The following is a 24140-nucleotide window of genomic DNA, read 5'->3' as shown; positions in this document are numbered from 1 at the left end:
AGCTGCCGAGTGGTAGGAGGCTCAGAAGCTTTAAAGCCAGAACCAGTGGGCTCAGAGACAGCTTCTTCCCCCATGCCACCAGACTCCTGAACAGCCAGTAATCTCGGCTCTGACCAACCCACACCCTCCATTACATGCATGAGCACCAAAGCACTTTATTTCACACTGCACCTCTGCACTGCTGGACTATTGGACTTAATAATACCAACCCGAGACAATACTCCACCCCTGCGCTCCCATATACTCACTCCATACCTTAATAATACCAACCCGAGACAATACTCTAGCCCTGCGCTCCCATATACTCACTCCATACCTTGCTCTGACATCAATACAGCATCATACTCACTGGAATTACAGGCACCTCTATACAACAGTATAATCTCCATAACCTGTTACATTCATCTCCATTTTCTGTGCAATATCACATGTATATTTAATATATTGTAGATATCAAAAATTAGAACAATACTTATTTTTATTTTCAAGACATACAGACACTAGTTTAAATTGTTTGTAATTTATACATCTTTTGTTATATTATATTATATTGTTGCTGCAAATTGTGGAACTTGCACACAAGTTTTTCACTCACCGGGGTACCTGTACTCTGGTGATGTGACAATAAATCTGATTTGATTTGATTTTGATTCATGTGGTGTGTGGAGCTCCAGCGAGTGGGTTCAGACTGAATGATGCTGTGCTGGAGGAGGCCAAGTTCTTTTACATCTGTTCTCAGATTCTGCTTTGCAAGCACAAAGTGGTTGAAATGTTTATCAATGTTCTTTAGCTTGGCATTAATGTCCAAATGACGTTAAAATTCAAATAAAATGTCTGTGTGGTAGTTTTAGAAGTGAGCAAAAAACTGAAAAGTGCACTGAAAACAGAGAATCAAGCAAAAACAAACGTGTGCTTAAAACAGTGAAACAAACACACTTAACTGTGTGATTCTTGTTTCTCTGCTCTCACTGTCACTGGTTTTGCTCGGTTGTTTTGCTCAGTGTGTCTTGCTCGATTGAACCTCATCTTTGCTCTCTTGTATTAAAGACAGTAATCTCACTCCACAGGACTGGAGTAAATTTCAGTCTTTCTCTTTAATGGACAGAAGAAAGCAAATGTACATCACATCAAAACATAAAACACTTTACATATTGTAGCGTCGGGCCAATGGGGGGTGCCGGAGGGTGACACCATTACCCATGAGCCCTTGCGGCCCCGGCCCTGTTGTGTTTAATTATGCGATGTTTATGTTTGTATAGTGTTTTTAATGATTATTTATTGTGTTTTATTAGTTAAGTCACCCCGGTCCATCCTTTTGTGTACCTGTGCATTATCTTAGTTTCCCCTCCATGTATGTGTAACGTTGCCGTCGTCATGACCTCCCCCTGTGTTTCATGTGCAAGGCGTACCTCATTTAGGCCTCGAGTTATACTGATTGTGCCTGTGAGTGCCAGTTTTATTACAAAGAACAATAAAACCTCTGTTCTGTTTGGAGAATGGACTTCTCTGCAACTTCTTTCTACCACACCACGCCACAATTGGTGTCAGAAGTGGCTCTCCGTGATGAAATATTCCACCTTTCCGGAGAGCTCGAACGGCTTGAAGCAGGGCTGAGAGAGAAGCGAAGGAACGGCAGGAAATCGGTCAGACATCATCTTGACGGGCCAAGCGACATCGTACCACCGTCCCTCGGACGCAGAACGACACCCGCCGGGACGCGCCACACGCGCGACGAGATGTTACCACCACCCGCTGGGACGCGCCACACGCGCGACGAGATGTTACCACCACCCGCTGGGACGCGCCACACGCGCGACGAGATGTTACCACCGCCCGCTGGGACGCGCCACACGCGCGACGAGATGTTACCACCACCCGCCGGGACGCGCCACGAGACGTTACCTCCCGCCGCCACGCGTACATCGGCAACGGAAGCGACGACCGGCCCGACACGCCGGCTCAGCCTGCCTGGCTATGACGGCGAAGCGGATTGGGCAGCGTTCGAGGCTCAGCTCGATGCCGTCGCCAACTACGAAAGCTGGTCGGACGCTGAGACGGCGGTTCAACTGTGCCTGGCGCTACGGGGACCTGCGCTCAGGGTTCTAGTCGGGCTCCCAGCGGAGGACAGGAACGCGCTGACGCCACTCAAAGCGGCACTGAGGAGCAGGTTCGGGCGGCAACCGGACGAGTCGACGGCGAAGCAGCTCTTGGCGGGACGTCGCCGTGCTCGGGGAGAAGGCCTGAGAGTGTTGGCGTCGGAGCTGGCACTGTTGGTTCGCCTGGCCTACCCCCTGTTCCCACGCGAGGCCCAACGGCAGTTAGAACTAGATTTTTTTCTGGGCGCGGTGGAGCCGGCTGAGCTGAGGAGACACGTCCGCCTGTACAACCCGACCACTCTCGACGCTGCCGTGGACGAGGCCGTCAGGGCAGAACAAATCTTCACCGGTGACTGCCTTAACAGGATGCCCCGTCAGACCCGCCCACACGACCGCCAAGCAAACCACCGACTGGTCTGCTGGAATTGCGGGGCTCACGGCCACAAAGCCAGCCAGTGCAACGGCTCGGGAAACGAGCAAGGAGCCGCCCGGTGAGGGGCGCGGCGACTCCGGTTCTCACTGGCCACCCCTCTTTCGTTGTCTCGAGAATCGCCGGACAACGTGACTGGCATATTTCATGTAAGTTTGGCGATATCTCTGTTACCGCTCTGATTGACACGGGGTCTTCGGTCTCCTTAATTAGGCCTGAACTGATTAATGATTGCTCGGGGGGGCCCGATGCTGTGGAGTGGGTCCGGGGGAATTTAATATCAGTAACCGGCGAGCGGTTTGAGCTGCTAGGGCGCACCAATGTCTCCTTTGACTTCGGGCAGGGACCCGTGGCGCATGAGTTCTGGGTCGGGGATGTGTTTGATCGCTGCATCCTCGGTAATGACTTCTTGGGGAAGAACGGGGCTGTTATCGACTATAGACAGGGGGAGTTGTCGCTAAACGGGCGAAGAGTTGACGTGTGCTGTGGAGATGATGCAGCCTCACGTTCGTGCGTTACATCAGCTGTGCCAGTGAGTCGAGAAATGCTGTCTCCGTCACCGGGGGACCCGGTCCATGAGCTGTGGCTTAGATGTAGCGTGGGCCTGTCCGCGTCGCAGGGCGAGCTACTCAGCGAGCTGCTGAATCGCTATAGGGGACTGTTCGCTGTGAGCGAGCGTGATTGTTCGAGGACGGGGCTGGCGAGCCACGCGATTGACACGGGCGACGCAAAACCTGTCCGCCTGAGACCGCATCGCCTCCCTTTAACCAAGCGTGTGGCAGCCGAACGCCAAATCCGCGAAATGGCAGCGGCCGGCGTAATTGAGCCTTCAAATAGTTCATGGTCTGCCCCCGTGGTCCTAGCCAAGAAGAAGGACGGTTCATGGCGGTTTTGCGTCGACTACCGACGTTTAAATGCTGTGACTAAACTCGACTCTTACCCGATGCCGCGAGTAGACGACACACTCGAGCGGTTAGCTGGCTCAGACTGGTTCAGCTCCCTGGACCTGCGTAGCGGGTACTGGCAGGTCCCGTTGGACGAGTCAGCGAAGGAGAAGACTGCGTTTTCGATCGGTGCAGGTCTTTGGCACTTCAAGGTCCTCCCCTTCGGGCTCTGTAACGCGCCGGCCACTTTCGAGCGGTTAATGGAGCGAGTGTTGTCTGGGGTTCCGAGCAGTAAATGTGTGGTGTATTTGGATGACGTGCTGGTCCATGCTACGGGCTTCGAGTCTGCGCTGGCCAACCTAGAGTTGGTACTGGGCTTAGTGAAGGAGGCCAATCTGTCCCTCAACCCGGCTAAATGTAACCTCCTTCAGCGTCGCATTAATTTTCTCGGGCATGTGGTCAGCGGAGAGGGCATAGCCACTGATCCCGGCAAGACGGCCGCGGTCCGTGAATGGCCCACTCCGCGTACGGTGCGACAAGTTCGCAGTTTCCTCGGGCTCGCGTCATACTACCGCCGTTTTGTAAAGGGCTTCGCGGACATTGCTGCCCCCCTTCACCACCTGACAAGGGGTGGCGGAACGAGATTTAGCTGGCCTGACGACGCCGAGTGTGCTTTCCGTACACTAAAGCAGAGACTGTGCAGTGCGCCTGTTCTGGCCTATCCTTCCCCCACTGAGCGCTTTATTGTCGACACTGATGCAAGCGACCACGGGTTGGGTGCTGTACTGTCACAGGTCCAAGAGGGCTCAGAGCGCGCAATAGCATACTTCAGCCGCCGCCTGGACAAAGCTGAGAAAAATTATTGTGTGACACGGCGCGAGCTGTTAGCAGTGGTTGAAGGGCTTTGGCATTTCCGACCTTACGTGTACGGCGTACCTTTTCTGCTGAGGACAGACCATGCTTCACTGCAATGGCTGTTGAACTTCCGGGAGCCTGAGGGCCAGCTAGCGAGATGGTTAGCCAGGCTACAAGAGTTTAACTTTGTGGTAGAGCACAGACCGGGCAGAATCCACGGGAATGCTGACGCACTGTCTCGCCGGCCGTGCGCTTCCCACGATTGCAAGCACTGCCAGCGCGCTGAGGGAAAGGCAGAAACTGTCGGTGTATGTGCAGCGGTGGGCCGGACTGCTGTTGCCCCTCCTGTGTCACCCTGTATCTCCACTGCGGAGCTGGCTGCGGCTCAGAGGGCCGACCCGGACCTGGCATGGGCGCTGGACGCTTTGGAGGCGGCCGCCGTGCCGGACTGGGACGACGTGGTACGACGGGGACCCGTAGCTAAGGCGTTGCGATCCAACTGGGACAGCCTGAGAATCGCTGGGGGCGTCCTGCACAGAACTTGGGAGGACCCGAGCACTGGAAGCCGCTTAACTCAAACTGTAGTACCGCAGGGCCTACGTGACACTGTTCTGCAGGCTGTCCACGGTCTGCCAGGCTCAGGCCACTTTGGCATCACAAAAACTCTTCACAGACTGAGACAGAGATTCTGGTGGCCGGGCTGCAGAGCTGGAGTTGAACTGTTTGTCCATTGTTGTGACACGTGCGCTGCCAAGAAGGGACCGGCGAGAGTCTCACGTGCGCCCCTCCACCCCATGCAATCCGGCTGCCCCATGGAGAGGGTGGCAGTGGATGTACTGGGGCCGTTTCCAGTGACTGAGTCGGGCAACCGCTACGTGCTCGTGGCCATGGACTACTTCACGAAATGGCCCGAGGCGTATGCGGTGCCCGACCAAAGCGCCGTTACTACAGCAGAGACCCTGCTCCATGAGTTTTTCTGTCGCTTCGGCGTCCCAGAGGTCCTACATAGCGACCAAGGCCGAAACTTTGAGTCGGACGTCATGACCGAGGTTTGCCGCCTGCTGGGGGTGCACAGGACTCGAACAACTCCTCTTCATCCACAGGGTGATGGCCTGGTCGAGCGGTTCAATCGAACCCTGGCTACTCAACTGGCCATGGCTACACAGGAGAACCAGCGTGACTGGGACAAACAACTGCCTCTCGTCCTGCTGGCATGCCGCTCCGCCTTACAGGAGACTACTGGTTTCACCCCCGCCATGCTTATGTTCGGCCGTGAACTGCGATCACCTGTGGACCTGGCATTTGGGGCACCTCCCACTGATGATGTTAATGTTGAACCTGGCCCTGTGTTCGTTTCTAGGCTGCGGACAAGACTACTCGACGTCCACAAGCGAGCCAGGGGTAGCCAGGCTGGGGCCGGACTGCGCCAGAAACGCGCCTATGACATGCGCTGCTACGGCGGGCCCCTGCCCGTGCACTCTGAGGTTTGGCTGTACAATCCCCGTCGAAAGAAGGGACTGTGCCCCAAGCTGCAGTCCGCATGGGTGGGGCCTTGCACTGTGCTCGCGCGTGTCAGTGACGTGGTCTACCGGATCCGCTGGGGCCGGCGGCGCCTCGTGGTGCACCGCGACCGCCTTGCCCCGTACCAGCCTAAGGTGCAGGGTGCTGGACGCTGCCCGGACTCTTCACCGCCTGTCTCCCCGGTTATTGGTCCTGCTGCTTCCCCTGTGGCCGGTCCGGCCAGGCCACAGCGCACGCGGAGGCTACCGCGGCGCCTGCAGGACTGTGTGACATAGACTGTTCTGTGAACTGCATTGTTAACATTCTCATGCCGAGTTATGGACTGTTCTTTCTATGTGTGTACATGTATATATATATATATATATATACGCATTTTTAATTGTGTCTGTAACTATTGATTGCCTTATTTACTGTTCTCCCTCTGTTTGTTATGCCAAGTCCGTTATGTGCCAGGTGTTTATTGTGCATTGTGGTGATGCCTAATCTTTTTGATGCCACCTTGACAACGTTACCGTACTGCTGTGCTCATGTTAATGCCTTGTACACGACATGCGTATGTCTTGAGTTGTACTGCCCTTGCTGTTTTTTTCTTTCCTCCAGGATTGTATTTGCGCTTTACATGCGCGTTGAGTAGGATCTGCCTCATACGGCTGTAATTGTGTGTTTGATGCCATGTTTCTGCCCTTATACGCTACTGGACTGTCTTGTGTGTGGTCGCCGGGACGGCTGACCTCTTGGGGGGGGGCTGTGTAGCGTCGGGCCAATGGGGGGTGCCGGAGGGTGACACCATTACCCATGAGCCCTTGCGGCCCCGGCCCTGTTGTGTTTAATTATGCGATGTTTATGTTTGTATAGTGTTTTTAATGATTATTTATTGTGTTTTATTAGTTAAGTCACCCCGGTCCATCCTTTTGTGTACCTGTGCATTATCTTAGTTTCCCCTCCATGTATGTGTAACGTTGCCGTCGTCATGACCTCCCCCTGTGTTTCATGTGCAAGGCGTACCTCATTTAGGCCTCGAGTTATACTGATTGTGCCTGTGAGTGCCAGTTTTATTACAAAGAACAATAAAACCTCTGTTCTGTTTGGAGAATGGACTTCTCTGCAACTTCTTTCTACCACACCACGCCACAATATGTTGCAATTTAACCAGCAAAATCACACACAAAATCCTATACTTTGCCCAGTTATGATACTGTATATCAATATGTGGTTGTCTGCTACCATCTACTGGACACATACCGGAACTGCAGGGAAATTTTGCATAAATGTAAAATACTGGATAAAACAGTAAAATGTAGAAGCAGGTTCTACACTCCACGGTTAACTACTCTGCATGTAATCACAGGACTTTATTTACCCCTAAACCTAGAAATGCAGAGAAGACAGTAACTGTTGAGGCAAGAAAAAGAGGAGGGAGAGAGAGAGAGAGAGATTTTGTTCTCCAGTTGTGTGTGTAGAGGAGTGTGTGTTTCCATGGAGACTCAGGTGTTGCTCCAGTACACAGGAGGTTATTCTAGTTCACACAAACACACCGAGGAGTCAGAACACCAAACCCCAAACCCTACATAGAGGGGCTCAGTGAATGTGGAGTGGAATGTGTGTAAGTGTGTGAGTGTGTGTGTGTGAGAGGAGACGCTGTAGAAGGACAGAGTGCCGGCCGGCCAGTCCAGATACACTCCTACTCTGTTGGAGCTGGAGGGGGCTGAGATGTCAGTGTAGTTATTATTGTGACAGACAGAGTAACTGTTATTATAGCAGCGCAGCTTCCAGGACTTTATATTACATCCAAACACACAGTCATCACTGTCTCCTTTCCTGCTGATTCCTTTATATGTCACTGCTATACCAGCAACTCCACTACACTCAACCTCCCAGTAACAGCGTCCAGTCAGACTCTCTCTACACATCACCTGAGTCCAGCCATCAAATCTCTCTGGATGATCAGGATACGTCTGCTGCTCCTTCACACACGTCACCTTTCTGTTCCCCTCAGACAGAGAGAGAAGTGTGTGTGCTGTGTTTGGGTCCAGTGTGAGCTCACACGCATCTGCACACAAGAAGAGACATTAGAGGAGATGACACAAATACAAATACTGTGTGTGTGTGTGTGTGTGTGTGTGTGTGTGTGTGTGTATCTGTGTATATGTATCTGTGTGTGTGTGTATATATATATATATATATATATATATATATATATATATATATATATATATATACATGCTGGTTATATTTTCTGTGTGCGTGTGTGTGTGTGTGCGTGTGTGTGTGTGTGTGTGTGTGTGTGTGTGTGTGTATATCTGTGTATATCTGTGTGTGTGTGTGTATTAACTACATAACTGCTTACATTTTCTTAGTCCTGGTTTGAGACTGATCTTCCCTGCATGATCCACCCTAAAGAACACACACACACACACACACACACACACACACACACACACACACACACACACACACACACACACACACACAGTTATTTTTTATTCTGAAGGCTCTGTCCTGAGAGAAATATAGAAATAGAGGAAGAAAGCTCTATTACTCACACACACACATGCACCTAGATAACTGAACTGTCTGTCCCACACACACACACACACACACACACACACACACACACACACACACACACACACACACACACACACACACACACACACACACACACACACACACACACCTCTATAGGGTCTAGACTTCACAGATTACATTCACTGCCTTGTGTATAGAGTCAAACCCTTTAAAGAATATTCCAGGATCAATAATTAACTATACTGATAGGCTACTGATAAAAGTAGGTGTGTCCGGGGCGCAGCTCTCTGTCCCGCAGCAAACTTTAAGGCAACCAATTAAAGAGCTTCTCCAGATCACATGCTTGCCAAAAGTTTAAGGACCTACATAGACACCCATTAGTCCAGCGCCCCACACACAGGAAGTATACGGTACACATGTAATGTCACAGACATTCAGTGGACAAAAGGAGAAGGTGAGACTCCACTTCGAACTGAGAGACTCCACGGACCCGGCAATTCCAGCTGCCAACCCTCAGATTCGCACTGGACGGAAGTGGAATGCATCCCAAGCAGTTGACCAGGCAGTGGAACGGCTGAAGCACCAGGAGATCGTTGGTGCTACACAGTTGGGCAGATCTGGTCTGGGATGGGCAGTAGCACCAAAGAGCTGGTCCAAAGCGACCAGGAAGGAGAGGAAGGATCTTGTGATCTCTGAAGTTGCCAAGATGGAGGAGGAAACATACAAGATTACAGCAGTGAGCCAGCAACAGCAAGGCAGATGGACTACTTGGGAGGCTGTGCTAAACAGAACCATCACTTGGGCCGATTTGTGGAGAACTCCCCAGGCAAGACTGAGCTTTCGGATTAGGGCCACATACGACACCTTACCGAGCCCCCGGAACCTTCTCACCTGGTTTGGCACAGAAGAACACTGCCATCTCTGTAGTTTCCCAAGTCCAACCCTAAAGCACATCCTCTCCGGATGCAAGACAGCGCTGTCACAGGGAAGGTACAGGTGGCGGCATGACAAGGTCCTGCGCAAGCTCGCAGAGATCCTGGAAGCCCACAGACAGCAGGTAAACCGGTCAGCAAGCCTACCCACCTCCCCGATGTGGATCCAGTTTACCAGGCCAGGGACGACAGCACGGTGCAGCACGGGGACAGAGCGGTCGCTCCTGTCGCTAGGAAGTGAGTGGCAGTTGGCAGCCGACCTTAGCCGCCAACTGAAATTCCCAGCAGAGATTACTATAACATCCTTGCGCCCAGACATCGTGCTCTGGTCAGCACCTGCCAAAGCCGTCATCATGGCAGAGCTGACAGTCCCATGGGAGGAGCACATGGAGTCCTCGTACGAACGGAAGAAGGACAAGTACGCAGAGCTGGCAGCAACGTGCTCACAAGCTGAGTGGAGACCATTCATCTTCCCAGTGGAGGTCGGATGCAGGGGCTTCACTGGGACATCCACACAGAGGCTACTGAAAACACTGGGTGTCACAGGCCCTAACAGGAGGCGAGCTTTTCGCAACCCTGCAGAGGAGGCGGAGGAAGGGAGCTTCTGGCTGTGGCTCAGAAAGAAGGATGGCACATGGGGGAAAGAAGCTCTTGAGGGAGACGTTCTGGTATGCGGTCAGTACTTGTGCTTGATTCAGGGAGATGGACGTCCCTGACATGCACAGTCCCCTGCGACTCATTCCACACACAACAATAATAACGCTGGGGTCAGAGAGTGGGGTGAATACAGATCTTTCAGCAGGCTGCAGGGGGCGGCAGGGAGATGTCCCTGTCGCTGCTCCACCACCCAGAGATGTTCTGGGGGATAATGGAGCGAAACATCAGTGAAGGGTGGCCCCCCAGCTGACGACCCTGCAGCTCACACAATGGCACCGTCGGAGGTGCGTCAGGCAGCAATGCCAAGCAGGTGTGACCACCTGTGCTTACATCTAGATAGAATTATTGATCTTTTTTTAAATGTACGATAATTGTCAGTATTACTAGTTTCATAATACTTTTGCAATATATAATTTACATAAGTTCATATGTCTAAGTAAAATTTTTTTCTCTGGATAATTTGATGAGGGTGGCACCCCAGCGGCCCCTACTGACGAGCTGCCACTGAGGTCATGTATGATACTGTATGTATTTTAGGAATAAGACCATGTGTGTGTCATGTGTGCTGTTTCCATGTATGACACTGTTCTTCTCACATTTGGAGTGTGTGTTCACACACAGGGTGTTTAAGGGGATTCCTACATACCTGAGTGTGTCCAGTCTGCAGTGGGGATCCTCCAGTCTAGCAGAGAGCAGCTTCACTCCTGAGTCTCCTGGGTGGTTGTAAGTCAGATCCAGTTCTTTCAGGTGGGAGGGGTTTGAACTCAGAGCTGAAGCCAGAGAAGAACAGCCTTCCTCTGTGACCAAACAACCAGACAATCTGCAGAAAGGAGGAAAAAGAGGGAGAAAGACACTGTCCTCACTGCATTTGCAGAGCAGCCAGTATGGGGCGCTAGAGAGGCCAGTAACTAGTGGAGGCATCACCCTGTGCTTTATAATAAACTACTGTCATGGTGAGGTTTCATATCCATTCCTCACATATGATCCTACACCACCAAACACCCTCCACAATATTAAACCTAATAATCCTAAACTGCTTAGCTCTGAACTTTGATATAATGTTGTCAAATGTGTGTGCACAAGCACTGAAAAGGTGGTTTTTTCATTACATGTCATTTTAATATTGGGGTATTTATCATATGTGTAAATGAAATCAAAAGATATTGCCACATTTTCTTTCACAGTAGTGTAGATGTCTGGATTTGGAACATTAATAACACACTTGGGGCAGAGCTGTTTTACAACCTGCGTGTTTGTCGCTTCTATGCAGGTGTGTGTGTGTGTGTGTGTGTGTGTGTGTGTGTGTGTGTGTGTGTGTGTGTGTGTGTGTGTGTGTGTGTGTTCAGCTCTGTGTAGGAGTGTGAACGTTTCCATAAATACCCACATACATTTGAACAAGGGCTCATCTGAGTCTCTTTAGAGTGTTACATTTCTCTTCTAGGAGATTATGTAAATCTACTTATGCATCACACATTTTTCTTTCTCTCCACAATGTGGTCAGTCAATGAAATGTAGTTCATGTAGTTAATTTTAACAGAAAATATTTGAAATTAATAAAGAACGAAAACCTCATAAAATAAAGAATGAAATTGTCTTGCATTGCATTGTGGTAGATGTATTTATACTGTACTCAAAGGAGTTTTATTATTTTAAAAAAGGAAATTTACTTTTAAAAGTACATAAATATTTATCTTAATATTTATTAAAACCCTGTAGTGTCACCACACTTCACTGTTTCCATTCCAGATTAAATTGACAGAAAACTCACCTGAGAATCTCCAGTTTACAGTTTGAACTCTTCAGTCCAGCACAGAGCTGCTCCACTCCTGAATCTTGTAGGTCATTATTATTAATCTCCAGCTCTTTCAGTAAATTTTCTGTTTGTAGAACTGATGTGAGAGATTTGCAAGACTCCTCAGTGAGACCACAGCCAGACAGTCTGTAAAGGAGGAGTAAATACAGTACAAAATACAGATTAGGGATGCAAATTATCGATTAATTCATTAATCGTTAGTTGATTGATCTTATCGATCGACTTTCGATTAATCGATAAGCGGCGTTTTCCACCTGAATTTCAGTGTTTCAATAGGGCTTTTAAAAATATTAGCTAAATATACTGCTCAAAAAAATTAAGGGAACACTAAAATAACACATCCTAGATCTCAATTAATAAAAATCTTTGAAATCAGTTGAAAATCTCTCATTTCTACCCGTTGTCTGTTCCATTTGCACAAGAGCAGTTGAAATTGATTCACAATCAGTGTTGTTTCCTATCTGAACACGAAGTGTGGATGACTTGGAGTTACATTGTGTTGTTTAAGTGTTCCCTTTATTTTTTTGAGCAGTGTAGTTAAAACACTTTGGTCAAAAAGTATATATTATATTATGATAATTATATTGTATTATATGATATATTGCTCAAGTAATTATGCATTAGGAATTTTTTATGGTATAACAAAATACATTCTTTCATTTAAAAAAGGAATAAATTAAGGACTGGCTCCGTTCTTGCATTTGAAACATTAGACATTTTAAAAAATGTAAAAAAAAAAAAATTTAAAGAAGAAATTAAATAGAGAGCCAAACAGAATCTTATTGAGCCCATGTTTGGACAATGTTTCTAGCTTTGTAGTGAACACATGCTGTAACGCGACCGGAGAGTGCCCAAGTCTCCACAACATCATTGAGCTTGTCAGCTAAATTGTCAGCGGTGTGTCTGTCCGACATGTTCGTCGTAATCAGCACTGCAGATTTTAGCTGCCAGTTCTCGTCAGTGTAGTGGCACGTCACGGTAATGTAACTTTATGTTGTTAGAGTCGTCCAACAATCTGTTGTAAGGGCTACAGCAGTAGTGGTAGCTAGCTTTGTTTTAGCTCACTCTTCATTTTTCATAGCGAGCTTCGAAAACGCTCGCCTTCCCAGTGTAGCTGTGATTTTAGGTTGACCAGGTGCACTGGTGATATGCAGGACAGCTGCATGCACAGTGTTCAAATGATAATTGAGTGAGCTAGTGGAACTGTTGTACTTCAATACCGCATTACACAGAGAACATTTGACTTCTTAGCCTAAATTAACAATGTTGAAATTGTAGCGACTACTACTCCTCGCAGCGAGTTCCCTAACAGACAGGCACTTGGCCCTTTAAGTGACACTGGGAGAGCGGCGCCTGCGCGCGCCAGGGGAGGGGGAGAGAACAGTGCTGTTGTTTGAGTTGCGTGGAAAATAAAGTTTCCCTCCTCGGGATTTTCTGGATTACGCAGTTTCTGCCTCGTTTCCCGAACCCGCTTCAAAATGGTCCCACACCGCACGTCTTTTCGCCCGCTTCATTTTGTTTTCCACTCTGGTCTTTCGCGACACGTGTTCACCTCTCGTTCTTACACTCTGTTCAAGTTACTATAGGAACGCTCTCTAACGATTAATCGTGATTAATACATTTTGATCGAGTAACGTCTTAATCGACAATTAATCAAAAGTCGATTAATCATTTGCATCCCTAATACAGATCAATCAGATGATGCTGGATTCCAGAATCTGAACTGCTGATTAAATTATCCTCTGTATCTGTTATGCAGCTCAACCCTGGAGACTGCAACTCCCAGAATGCCCCACGTCATCTGACCCGTTCCTCCTCCCCTCAGTACTAGTTCACAACTGATTCTCATCATAGGCTATTATTTATATCACGACACTCAATAAACTCTTTGTGAAGTATTGCCGACATTTTGAAAGCATACCAAGAGTTTTTCCTGTATTCTATTCTCTTTGTGGTTCGACCCAGTTTGGCTAGTTCACTGCTCTCCTGGATTCTCCCTTTTTGTACCTGTCTGTTTTTTTTTCTTTTTGTGTGTACCTGACCTGGACTGCTTTTTTGACATTGACTTACGTCTGGATCCCTCTCCCCAGTTGTTTCATCCATCCATCCATCCATCCATCCATCCATCCATCCATCCATCCATTATCTGAACCGCATAATCCCGCTAGTCGGGGTCACGGGGGGGCTGGAGCCAATCCCAACATCTCCGGGCGAAGGCAGGGTACACCATGGGCAGGTCGCCAGTCCACCGCATGGCCAACACACACGCACGCACGCACACACACGGGCAATTTAGCATGATCAATCAACCTAACACGCATGTCTTTGGACTGTGGGAGGAAACCGGAGTACCCGGAGGAAACCCACGCAGGCACAGGGAGAACATGCAAACTCCACACAGAGCAGCCCAGACTGAGAATCGAACCCAGACTGCCTTGCTGTGAGGCGACAGTGCTAACCACCACACCACCGTGCCGCCCCTGTTTCCTCCATTTACTTCAATAAACAAAGTGTGTTTAAGTCTGTGTACGTTTGTGACTAATATGTACCCCACATCACAGTATCTTGTAAAATAGGATGAAATTAATTACATTAACAGATTTAAAAGTATCAAAGCAGAGGCCAGTAACTGTAGTGGAGGCTTCACCCTGTGCTTTATAATAATCTACTGACATGGTGAGGTCTCATATCTCATATGTTCATGTAGTTAACTTTAACAGAAAATATTTGGAATGAATTAATAAAACTTCCTCCACACCCCCCAATCTTTGGAGGACAACTTTGTTTTTATGTACAGATCAAATGATAACAATTCTGTATAATACAGTGCAATAGTGATAACAATTATTGGGGTTAGGTGGACCATAAGAAGATAGAATATAGAAAAGAGGGGGAGAGAAAATAAAAAGGGAAAAGACAGAAAAAAGGGGAGAAGTAACCACAGGGGAGCAGCCGGGAGAGGACCGGGCACGACAAGCCCCAGACCCAGAACCAGCTGTCCTCACACATACACTCAAACTCATATTTACATTCACCCCCATGTATACACCCCTACATACATACACACACCCCCTTATATACACCCTTATTATGTATACACCTACACACATCCATATACACATGCATACACACAAACACACACACACACACACACACACACACTCATCCTCATAAATAGACCCTCACACATATATACAACTACACAAACATACACTCCCACACACATTCACCCACACCCATATACACTCTTACGGACATGTATACACCCACAAATATACTTACACATTCATCCCAATATATACACACACACCCATATACCCCCCCCCCCCCCCCCCCCCCCCCCAACATGTACTCATTCACCCACCTATACAAAAAGAGACAAGGACAAAGACACATTCATCCAAACTAACACACCCTCCACGGCGGGGGCAAATGGCTGGACCAGCAAGGATCGGCAGCAGCTCCAGGACGCCACCAGTCCAGCCTCGCGCTAGCGACCCATCCCTGTCCCGGCAGGGAGCAGGAAACGGGTGAAGGAAGGCATTCCCACCCCTCCACCCCCAGTGCTGTGTAGTGTGTAGGTGTTGGTGTATATGCATGTATGGTAGTGTGTGATACTATGGTGTAGTTAAAATTGAGGGGACAGGTGCTGGGACAAACGTGGGCAAAGCCCCGGGCCACTGGTCAGTGTTTGTCCACACCGTCCCCTCAAAAGCCCTCAATGTGTAAAGTGCAGTAAAAACTGAGGGACAGACAGTGGTGAGGAGACGGGTGAGGTCATGACAGCAGGTCCACCTCATTGACCTCTGGGTAACATGCCTGCCCCCCAGGATCCTAAATGTATGAGTACTGTATGTGTACTAGTCATCTAGTTAGGAAAAAGCCAGCTAGAAAAAGCCAGCTAGTTAGACACCCTGTTTCACACATTCATCCTATATATACACCCACACACATTCATCCTATATATACACCCACACACATTCATCCTATATATACACCCACACACATATACACCCACACACCTTCATCCCATAAGCACAACACCCAGGCAACACCCTGCTGAGGGCCAGCACCCCCCCCCCCCCCCCCCCAGACCTTCTGATTCAGTGATTCAGGAGCATCCAGTGCTATGTCACTGTGAATCTCTGAATGAAAATACTCACATGACTTTTCTGGATGCTTTGACCACTGGCAGCAGTCTCAGTAGACATTCCTCTGATGGGTCATATTTATTCAGGTCAAATTTACCCAGCTCCTCTTCTGAGTTCAACATCACAAACACCACAGCTGACCACTGAGCAGGAGAGAGACTGGCTCCACGCAGACGAGTGTCACCTCCTCTGCTCAGGTATGTTTGGACTTCCTGTACTAGAGAATGATCATTCAGTTCATTCAGACAGTGGAACAGATTGATGGATTTCTCTGGAGAGGGATTCTCCCTGATCTTCTCCTTGATGTACATGACTGTTTCCTCTTTGCAGTGAGAGCTGCTTCCTGTCTGTGTCAGTAGACCTCGTAAGAGAGTCTGATTGGACTCCAGTGAGAGACCCAGAAGGAAGCGGAGGAAAAGGTCCAGATGTCCATTCTGACTCTGTAAGGCCTTGTCCACTGCACTGTTGAGGGAGTCAGACAATGTGTTTTTGACCAATCCAGGTTGTTGCTGTTCCAGCACATTGGTGTTAGTGGAGATGAAGGTAATAAACACATATAAAGCAGCCAGAAACTCCTGAACACTCAGATGTACAAAGCTGAACACTTTCCCCAGCTGTAGACCAAACTCCTCTCTGAAGATCTGAGTGCACATTCCTGAATACACCGACATTTCTCTGACATCAATGCCACTGTTTCTCAGGTCGTCCTCATAGAAGATCAGGTTGCCTTTATCCAGCTGTTGGAAAGCCAGTTTTCCCAGTGCCAAAACATGTTTTCTAGTTTGTTGAGGGTCAGTGTCACTTTTCTGATCATACTTTTGGTCCTTGTGTTTGATGTGAAAGATCAGGAAGTGTGTGTACATCTGAGTCAGAGTTTTGGGGATCTCTCCACTCTCTGCTTCACCCAACATCCTCTCTAGAACAGTGGCTGCAATCCAACAGAAGACTGGAATGTGGCACATGATGTAGAGACTTCTTGATGACTTCATGTGTGAGATAATTCTGTTGGCCAGACTCTGGTCTCTGATTCTCTTCCTGAAGTACTCCTCTTTCTGAGGGCCACTGAACCCTCGTACCTCTGTTACCTGATCAACACTCTCAAGAGGGATCTGATTGGCTGCTGCTGGTCGAGAGGTTATCCAGAGGAGAGCAGAGGGAAGCAGATTCCCCTTGATGAGGTTTGTCAGCAGCACATCCACTGAGGTCGACTCTGTTACATCCCACACGCTGTCATTGTTCTGGAAATCTAGAGGAAGACGACACTCATCCAGACCATCAAAGATGAACAGAATTTTGTAATTTGTATAGTGAGTTGGTTTTAATTCACGTGTTTCTGGAAAAAAACAATGAAGAAGCTGCACCAGACTGAGCTTTTTCTCCTTCATCAAATTCAGCTCCCTAAAAGGAAGTGGAAATATGAAGAGAACATCCTGATTTACATTTCCTTCAGACCAGTCCAGTATGAACTTCTGCACTGAGACTGTTTTACCAATTCCAGCCACTCCTTTAGTCAGCACAGTTTTGATGACTTTGTCTTGTCCTGGTAAGGGTCTAAAGATGTCACTGCATTTGATGGGTGTCTCCTGTGTTGCTGGTCTCCTGGATGCTGTCTCAATCTGTCTCACCTCATGTTCATTATTCACCTCTCCACTCCCTCCCTCTGTGATGTAGAGCTCTGTGTAGATCTCATTCAGAAGTGCTGTGGTTCCATGCTGTGAGATTCCTTCATTAATGTTCTCACATTTTTCCCTCAGTTTGGATTTGAGTTTTCTGTAGCAAGCAGGGGCCAGTTCTGATAAAGAGGAAGACAACAGCACACATGTTAATGTCTTTAGGATCAATCATAACAGACTCATCATAGGAAATACAAGACAAAACATCTTTATGAATAGATATTTAGTCCCCATAGATTGGCCATGATACATTCAGGAAATTGAAGTACTGTAAGAGTTAAATTAGAGGATGGTTAGAGTGTCTGGGTATCAATAACACTGAATGATCAGCAGTTTGACATGGAGAACACATGGGTTGATGGAGGAAGCCATTACACCAGCTGAAGTTCCACCACAAACACTGGTAACTGTCACCTGACTGAGGAGACCTACAACTAGCAGACTGGACATCTGAGAGACAATGGAGGGAAATAGAAAACACACCTGTGTATGACATCATGAGACAGTGACCTGTGGTCAAATCTGATTGGTCAAATCTCAGTTCTAAAGAATAACAATGTATCTTCAAAACTCCAACATTCTACAATCACATGACAACAGTGATAAATGTAGGAGAGTCTTGAGTCTGCACCTGAGCAGACTACACTGAAGGGAGGTCAACTGAGGACAGACCAACACTGATTTAAGATCCTCATTGTGAACTGAGATTCACCAAGTGTCCTCCCTCTGAAGTAATAAAGTGATGTTATGATGTCATGACCCAGAGTTCTTACTGGTCTGTAGTGTGTTAGCGAGGTCTGTCTGGTTCATGTTCCTCAGGACGTGCAGTGTGATCTTCATCGCCCCCTCTCTGACACTGCTCTGATCCTCCTCATCCTCCACCTGTCTCTCAGTGCATGCTGGGTAATCTGGACTCAGTAGATTCTTGAATCTCTTAAGCTCATTTTTTACCAGAGAGATGATTTTGTGCTCCAGCTCCTGAATAAACAGTATCAGTAAAACTACAGTGTTACAGACAGATGATTATAACACAGGATAATCCATTAAACATAAGAGAGGACTGAACTGAGAGGGACTGGGTGGTCCTGTGGACATTATGGTTTATTACAAAAGTTAAAGTACAAAAGTTTAATATTTAAGTTTCAAGAATACAGTTTGAAGTTTTAGTATTAAGTTTAAGAATACAACCACAGAACTCAAACAAGCCAGAACATACCGGTAATACAATATCTCCCAATATAAGAACTACCACAGAACAAGAGAATTAACAAAGCTTAAATCATGGGCAGTCATGGCCTGGCGGTTAGGGAACTGGACTTGTGACTGGAGGGTCGTGGGTTCGATTCCCAGACAGGCCATGACTGAGGTGTCCTTGAGCAAGGCACCTAACCCCAACTGCTCCCCGGGCGCCGGGCTAGGGCTGCCCACCGCTCTGGGCACGTGTGATCCACAGCCCCCTAGTAATCACTAGTGTGTGTGTGTGTGTGTGTGTTCTGACTGCACAGATGGGTTAAAAGCGGAGGACAAATATCGATTGGGGTGTAAAAATCACAATTGACAAAATATGGCACATTTCATTTCATTTTTTTTTTTTAAATAGGACAGACTAACAAGAGAAGGGACAGAGATTAAATAGGACAGACTAACAAGAGAAGTCAACTGTGAAGAGGTGGGACTGATAATCACAGGGTGGAGTTACTGAATGGAAGGAGGGACAGACAGACATGAAAAACACATGGGAAGTATAAACAGGGAAAGGCTGGGCGGGGCTAGAGGGACCAAACAGACAGATTGACAGGAGAGGGTGGAGCTCAGCATGACACCCTACACACACACACACACACACACACGCACGCACGCACGCACACACACACACACACACATATGCATGCACACACACACACAACATAATCAAGGAGGTAGACAATTTTAGATGTGTTCGGGGACAATGGCTAATTCTGGCACTTTTATAGTTATGTTTATTAATGTACACTGTCCCTGTCAAAAAAACGAATAAAAAAATAAAAGAAAATAAAAATACAAACACACACACACACACACACACGCGTGCACGCACACACACACACACACACACACACACACACACACACACGCGCACACACACACACCTTGAATACTGACTCCAGTTTGTCTTTAGAAATCTTTACAGGTTTCTTTTGGACACTGTGGACAAACAGAACAACAACTTTAATTAAAAAAATAGACATATAGACAAAATAGACATGTTTATAGACATGAATTCATATATATGTTACATTCATGAATACATGTTACATTCATGAATACATGTTATATTCAGGTACATGATGATGATGATAATGATGATGTGATACATGTGGAATAACCCAACACATCTGAACATGTGACGGTTCACTGGGCTCCCAGACTGAGGGACACTGAACCCAAATGCTGTAGTGACAGTAGAACAAACACAGAGAACCTGCACCTGACTTTAACTCTGGTGATGTAGAATAATGTTTATGTGAATAGTGCCTCACTTTATTATAAACACCTTGTACCGGTACACACTAGACACTTTATTAGAAACACCTTGTACTGGTACACACTAGACACTTTATTAGAAAAAACGTACAGTTCTGAATCAGTCTAGTTCTTGTATTTCTCATTGTGTTTACTCTCATAATGGTGATTCAAATTGTAATCCTGGTCTTCACAAACTAAATACACAGCTTTACCACTGACTTCAATAAATACACATTTAGAAGTGAATGTTTTGTTAAAAACTGTCACTAATGTATCACTCACTGTAGGTCAGAGGTCACAGGTCCACTGCTAAAGTTAAGAGGCTCATCCTTGGACATGTTACTCTTCATAGACACAGAGCTAGTCATGATGATTGGACATAATGGTGGTAGAATCTAAAGGGGATATGTAAATAGAGTAGGGGGGGCAATGTGTATCTGATTAGAATATGTCACTGTAGGCTGGTCCGGCTCCTCAGGGGATCCGCCCACTTCACAACACTCCACCTCCCGTTCACTCCATAGATCACAAGCCCCGCCTACTGATCAGTTCTCTTCATTCCTGCACCTGTCACTCATTTCCAGTCGCCCTCTTTATCCGTTAAAGTCCAAGATTGAGTGACTCTCTTAAGGGTTCAGAGCGCTATCCGCTCCTCTGATCCCTCGCATTTAAACTGCATTTAACTGCTTTGAGTTGTGCTGTGTCTATGATGGAAATGGACATTAAAGTCGACCCAGCACCACCTCCTGTGTCTGCTGCATCTGTCACCTCGTTACAGAATATACTGTATGAATAAACATTAGGGCTCCTCTGAGCCCTGGAGACTTTCGTGTTGGGGAGAGACTCAACTGTACACCAACGTTGATCTACAATAAAGTGGGACCTGTCATTCTCATCAAGTGATCTTGGAGACTGTCTTCTTTATTTTATTACTCTGTTCCTTATTTGTTTAAGGATAATTCAGTGATACTGGCTTTAATGTGGGACTAAGGAACCACAAATATTTACTCCCTCCACACAAAGGCAAGAACTGAGGAGGGAGAGAGAGAGGAAAATGTGGAGAATGAAGACTTAAAATACTTTCAGTCTGATTAAAGAATCTCTGTGTGTAATGTGTCACTCACTGTGGGTCAGGGGTCACAGGCCCACTACTGAAGGCAGGAGGCTCATCCATGGACCTGTCACTCTTCATAGACACACAGCTGGGTACTGGAGATGATTCACTCTTCATTAACACACAGCTGGGTACTGGAGACGCTGCTCTCTTCACCCTGATGAAGATGAGGAAAGTGTTGAGTAATTTTGTTCTTCACTACATCTCATTTATCCTGAATATTCCCTCTTCCTGTTTCCTCAGATTAAGTCCTGATGTAAAGCTCCTCACTTTTGGTCAGAGGTTCCTCCTCCACTGCTGGAGTTATGAGGCTCCATCATGGAGTTGTTCCTCTTCACACACACACAGCTGGGCACTGGAGATGCTGCTCTCTGCTCCCTGTCAACAGTTCATCATAAAGAGGAGGAGCAGGACACTGAAACACTGATTATAATGAACCTGATGTCACGGCAGTGTGACTCCGCCCCCAAACACAATCCCAGTAACACTGGACACACTGGAAAAGGACATTTTAACAGATATGTTATATACAGTATTCTACATATACGTGAACGCTTGCTAAACACTTAAATGCAATAACACGCTACTTTAGCGCCATCTTTTGGCAACTTATATTAATGAATATTGACGATGTTTTTTTCTTTTTTTTTTACCAATGTTCCGCCTAAGATCGTCTAGTTTAGAACAAATAAAAATGTGATTTAAAGGCAAACTATTCTTCCAGTGTGACAATATCAGTGACTATACAGTGGCCTCTCTTGAAAAATGCTAAATAATATTTGAATCCATATTTAATTTTAAACTTGTATCTAAATAGTTATATTTAGGTATCATAAGTATCTCTAACTACAGTGACTCTTTGACGATGATCCTTAAATACAGATTCTCCTGAACAATGTTAAATACGACATGCGCTATCACCTTTCTCCGTGTCAGTAATCTACATTTCCGGAGTGACTGAAGTTCAAAAAGTTCGCCGTTTTGTCACAGATCGTTTCGTACAGATTCAGACTGGATTACGTCCTTTATCGTTAGAACATTAAACCAGTATATTTTGTACATAATGTAACATTTCAAACATTTCTGTAAGTGTTAATAAACTCACCGTCGTATGTCCCAGACGTGCGTTCATAAGGTGATTTTTATTTGGCGTTTACTTTCGGTTTCGTCTCATCTCATTTGACCACACCTATGACGTAGTTTCCGTGCGAACACTAGGGGGCGCACAGACACAGAGCGAAAAACAAACGTGAACGTCATGGCCAAACGTTTTGAGAATGATACAAATATTAATTTGAAAAAGCTTCAGTTTTTATAATGGCAATTTGCATATACCCCAGAATGTTATAAAGAGTGATCAGCTTAACAGCAATTAATTGCAAAGTAAATATTTGCCTAGAAAATGAACTTTATCCCCCAAAACACATTTCAACTTCATTGCAGCCCTGCCTTAAAAGGACCAGCTAACATTGTTTCAGTGATTGCTCCATTAACACAGGTGTGGGTGTTGATGAGGACAGGGCTGGAGATCAATCTGTCATGATTAAGTAAGAATGACACCACTGGACACTTTAAAAGTAGGCTGGTGCTTGGCATCATTGTTTCTCTTCTGTTAACCATGGTTATCTCTAAAGAAACACATGCAGTCATCATTGCACTGCACAAAAATGGCCTAACAGGGAAGAGTGTCACAGCTAGAAAGATTGCACCTCAGTCAACAATCTATCGCATCATCAAGAACTACAAGGAGAGAGGTTCCATTGTTGCCAAAAAAGCTCCAGGGCGCCCAAGAAAGACCAGCAAGCACCAGGACCGTCTCTTAAAAGTGTTTCAGCTGTGGGATCGGGCTACCAGCAGTGCAGAGCTTGCTCAGGAATGGCAGCAGGCAGGTGTGAGTCCATCTGCACGCACTGTGAGGCGGAGACTCTTGGAGCAAGGCCTGGTCTCAAGGAGGGCAGCAAAGAAGCCACTTCTCTCCAGAAAAAACATCAGGGACAGACTGATATTCTGCAGAAGGTACAGGGAGTGGACTGCTGAGGACTGGGGTAAAGTCATTTTCTCTGATGAATCCCCTTTCCGATTGTTTGGGACATCTGGAAAACAGCTTGTTCAGAGAAGACGAGGTGAGCGCTACCACCAGTCTTGTCTCATGCCAACTGTACTATGTGAAAATATAATATTTGTGTCATTCTCAAAACTTTTGGCCATGACTGTACATTTGTATTTCATATGTATACATATAGGCCATAATGTGAACCAACAAAAAGTGCTTAGAAAGTGATTTTTGTTCGCACGTCTGGGCACTACTTTTTAAAAGTGTTTTTGAATAGACAATACCCTTATTGACATTGAGTTAAAAGTTCTCCGTAAAATATCCTGCAGTTTTGTCACAGTGCATAAATGAATATATACGTGAATTTAAAAAAAACAAAATTTCTATGCTGCTGGTTTTGCTTGTAACTTAATTCATCTCCATTTTCACAACCTAAAATGTATCTCAAACTGACCTATACATGTACCTAAACATATAAGAGAAGTATTAATGCTTTAGTACACTCAAGTGTGAATTTACATTATGGAATATTGCCACACAAAATAAAGCATAAACACAATATGAAGTTGTATACACTGGTGTTTTATATATCAATTTTCAGTAGATACTGTGTAATCACAGACAGCAAAAAAGTACAGACTTTAGTCAATGGTGGCTGAAATAAATCAAAACGTTACTGCACCCCCTTTTGTTTTAAATAATGAATAAAATAAACACTACAATAAATGCAATATACAGCTACAAATATGTTTATACACAGTACAGAATGGTGTCTTAAGGTCACAGCATGGTTCATTCTAGCATTGAATACATTACTGTCCCTCGATCCCAAATACAAAGTTATTTTCTTACTCATTACTATTATTCATCCATTTCACTGTCATCATCAGAGTCATCATCCCATGGAGCAATGTGCTCTGTTTCTTT

The 24140-nt window shown here is 46.4% G+C and overlaps 2 protein-coding genes across 4 annotated transcripts in view; one reads left to right on the top strand and one right to left on the bottom strand.

Annotated features, from left to right (window-relative positions):
- Positions 1 to 1060: 1060 nt before the first annotated feature.
- LOC143504294 (NACHT, LRR and PYD domains-containing protein 3-like) overlaps positions 1061 to 24140 on the bottom strand; it is a 75314-nt gene continuing 52234 nt past the window's right edge. Inside the window, exons 1-10 of one of the 3 annotated variants that reach the window (XM_076995806.1) lie at positions 22266 to 22379; positions 21431 to 21538; positions 21171 to 21317; positions 19671 to 19725; positions 18315 to 18519; positions 15881 to 17660; positions 11673 to 11843; positions 10551 to 10724; positions 8134 to 8180; positions 1061 to 7836 (exon numbers count right to left, since the gene is read on the bottom strand). In XM_076995806.1, the coding sequence (XP_076851921.1) occupies positions 7298 to 7836; positions 8134 to 8180; positions 10551 to 10724; positions 11673 to 11843; positions 15881 to 17660; positions 18315 to 18519; positions 19671 to 19725; positions 21171 to 21317; positions 21431 to 21480 (3168 nt within the window). In that variant the 5' untranslated portion in view covers positions 21481 to 21538; positions 22266 to 22379 and the 3' untranslated portion in view covers positions 1061 to 7297. Of the gene's footprint in view, positions 7837 to 8133; positions 8181 to 10550; positions 10725 to 11672; positions 11844 to 15880; positions 17661 to 18314; positions 18520 to 19670; positions 19726 to 21170; positions 21318 to 21430; positions 21539 to 22265; positions 22380 to 24140 lie in introns of those variants that run through there. The other 2 variants (XM_076995807.1, XM_076995804.1) reach the window with 2 other exon arrangements.
- Positions 3071 to 6422, top strand: hspa12b (heat shock protein 12B). The gene has a single exon (XM_076995808.1). It carries the CDS (start codon positions 3071 to 3073, stop codon positions 6059 to 6061), a length of 2991 nt encoding a protein of 996 aa, XP_076851923.1. The 3' UTR covers positions 6062 to 6422.

The sequence above is a fragment of the Brachyhypopomus gauderio genome, unplaced genomic scaffold (assembly GCF_052324685.1).
Source record: "Brachyhypopomus gauderio isolate BG-103 unplaced genomic scaffold, BGAUD_0.2 sc254, whole genome shotgun sequence".
NCBI lineage: Eukaryota > Metazoa > Chordata > Actinopteri > Gymnotiformes > Hypopomidae > Brachyhypopomus > Brachyhypopomus gauderio.
The sequence above is the reverse complement of the archived record's forward strand: the minus strand, read 5'-3'. Positions and strand labels throughout refer to the sequence as shown.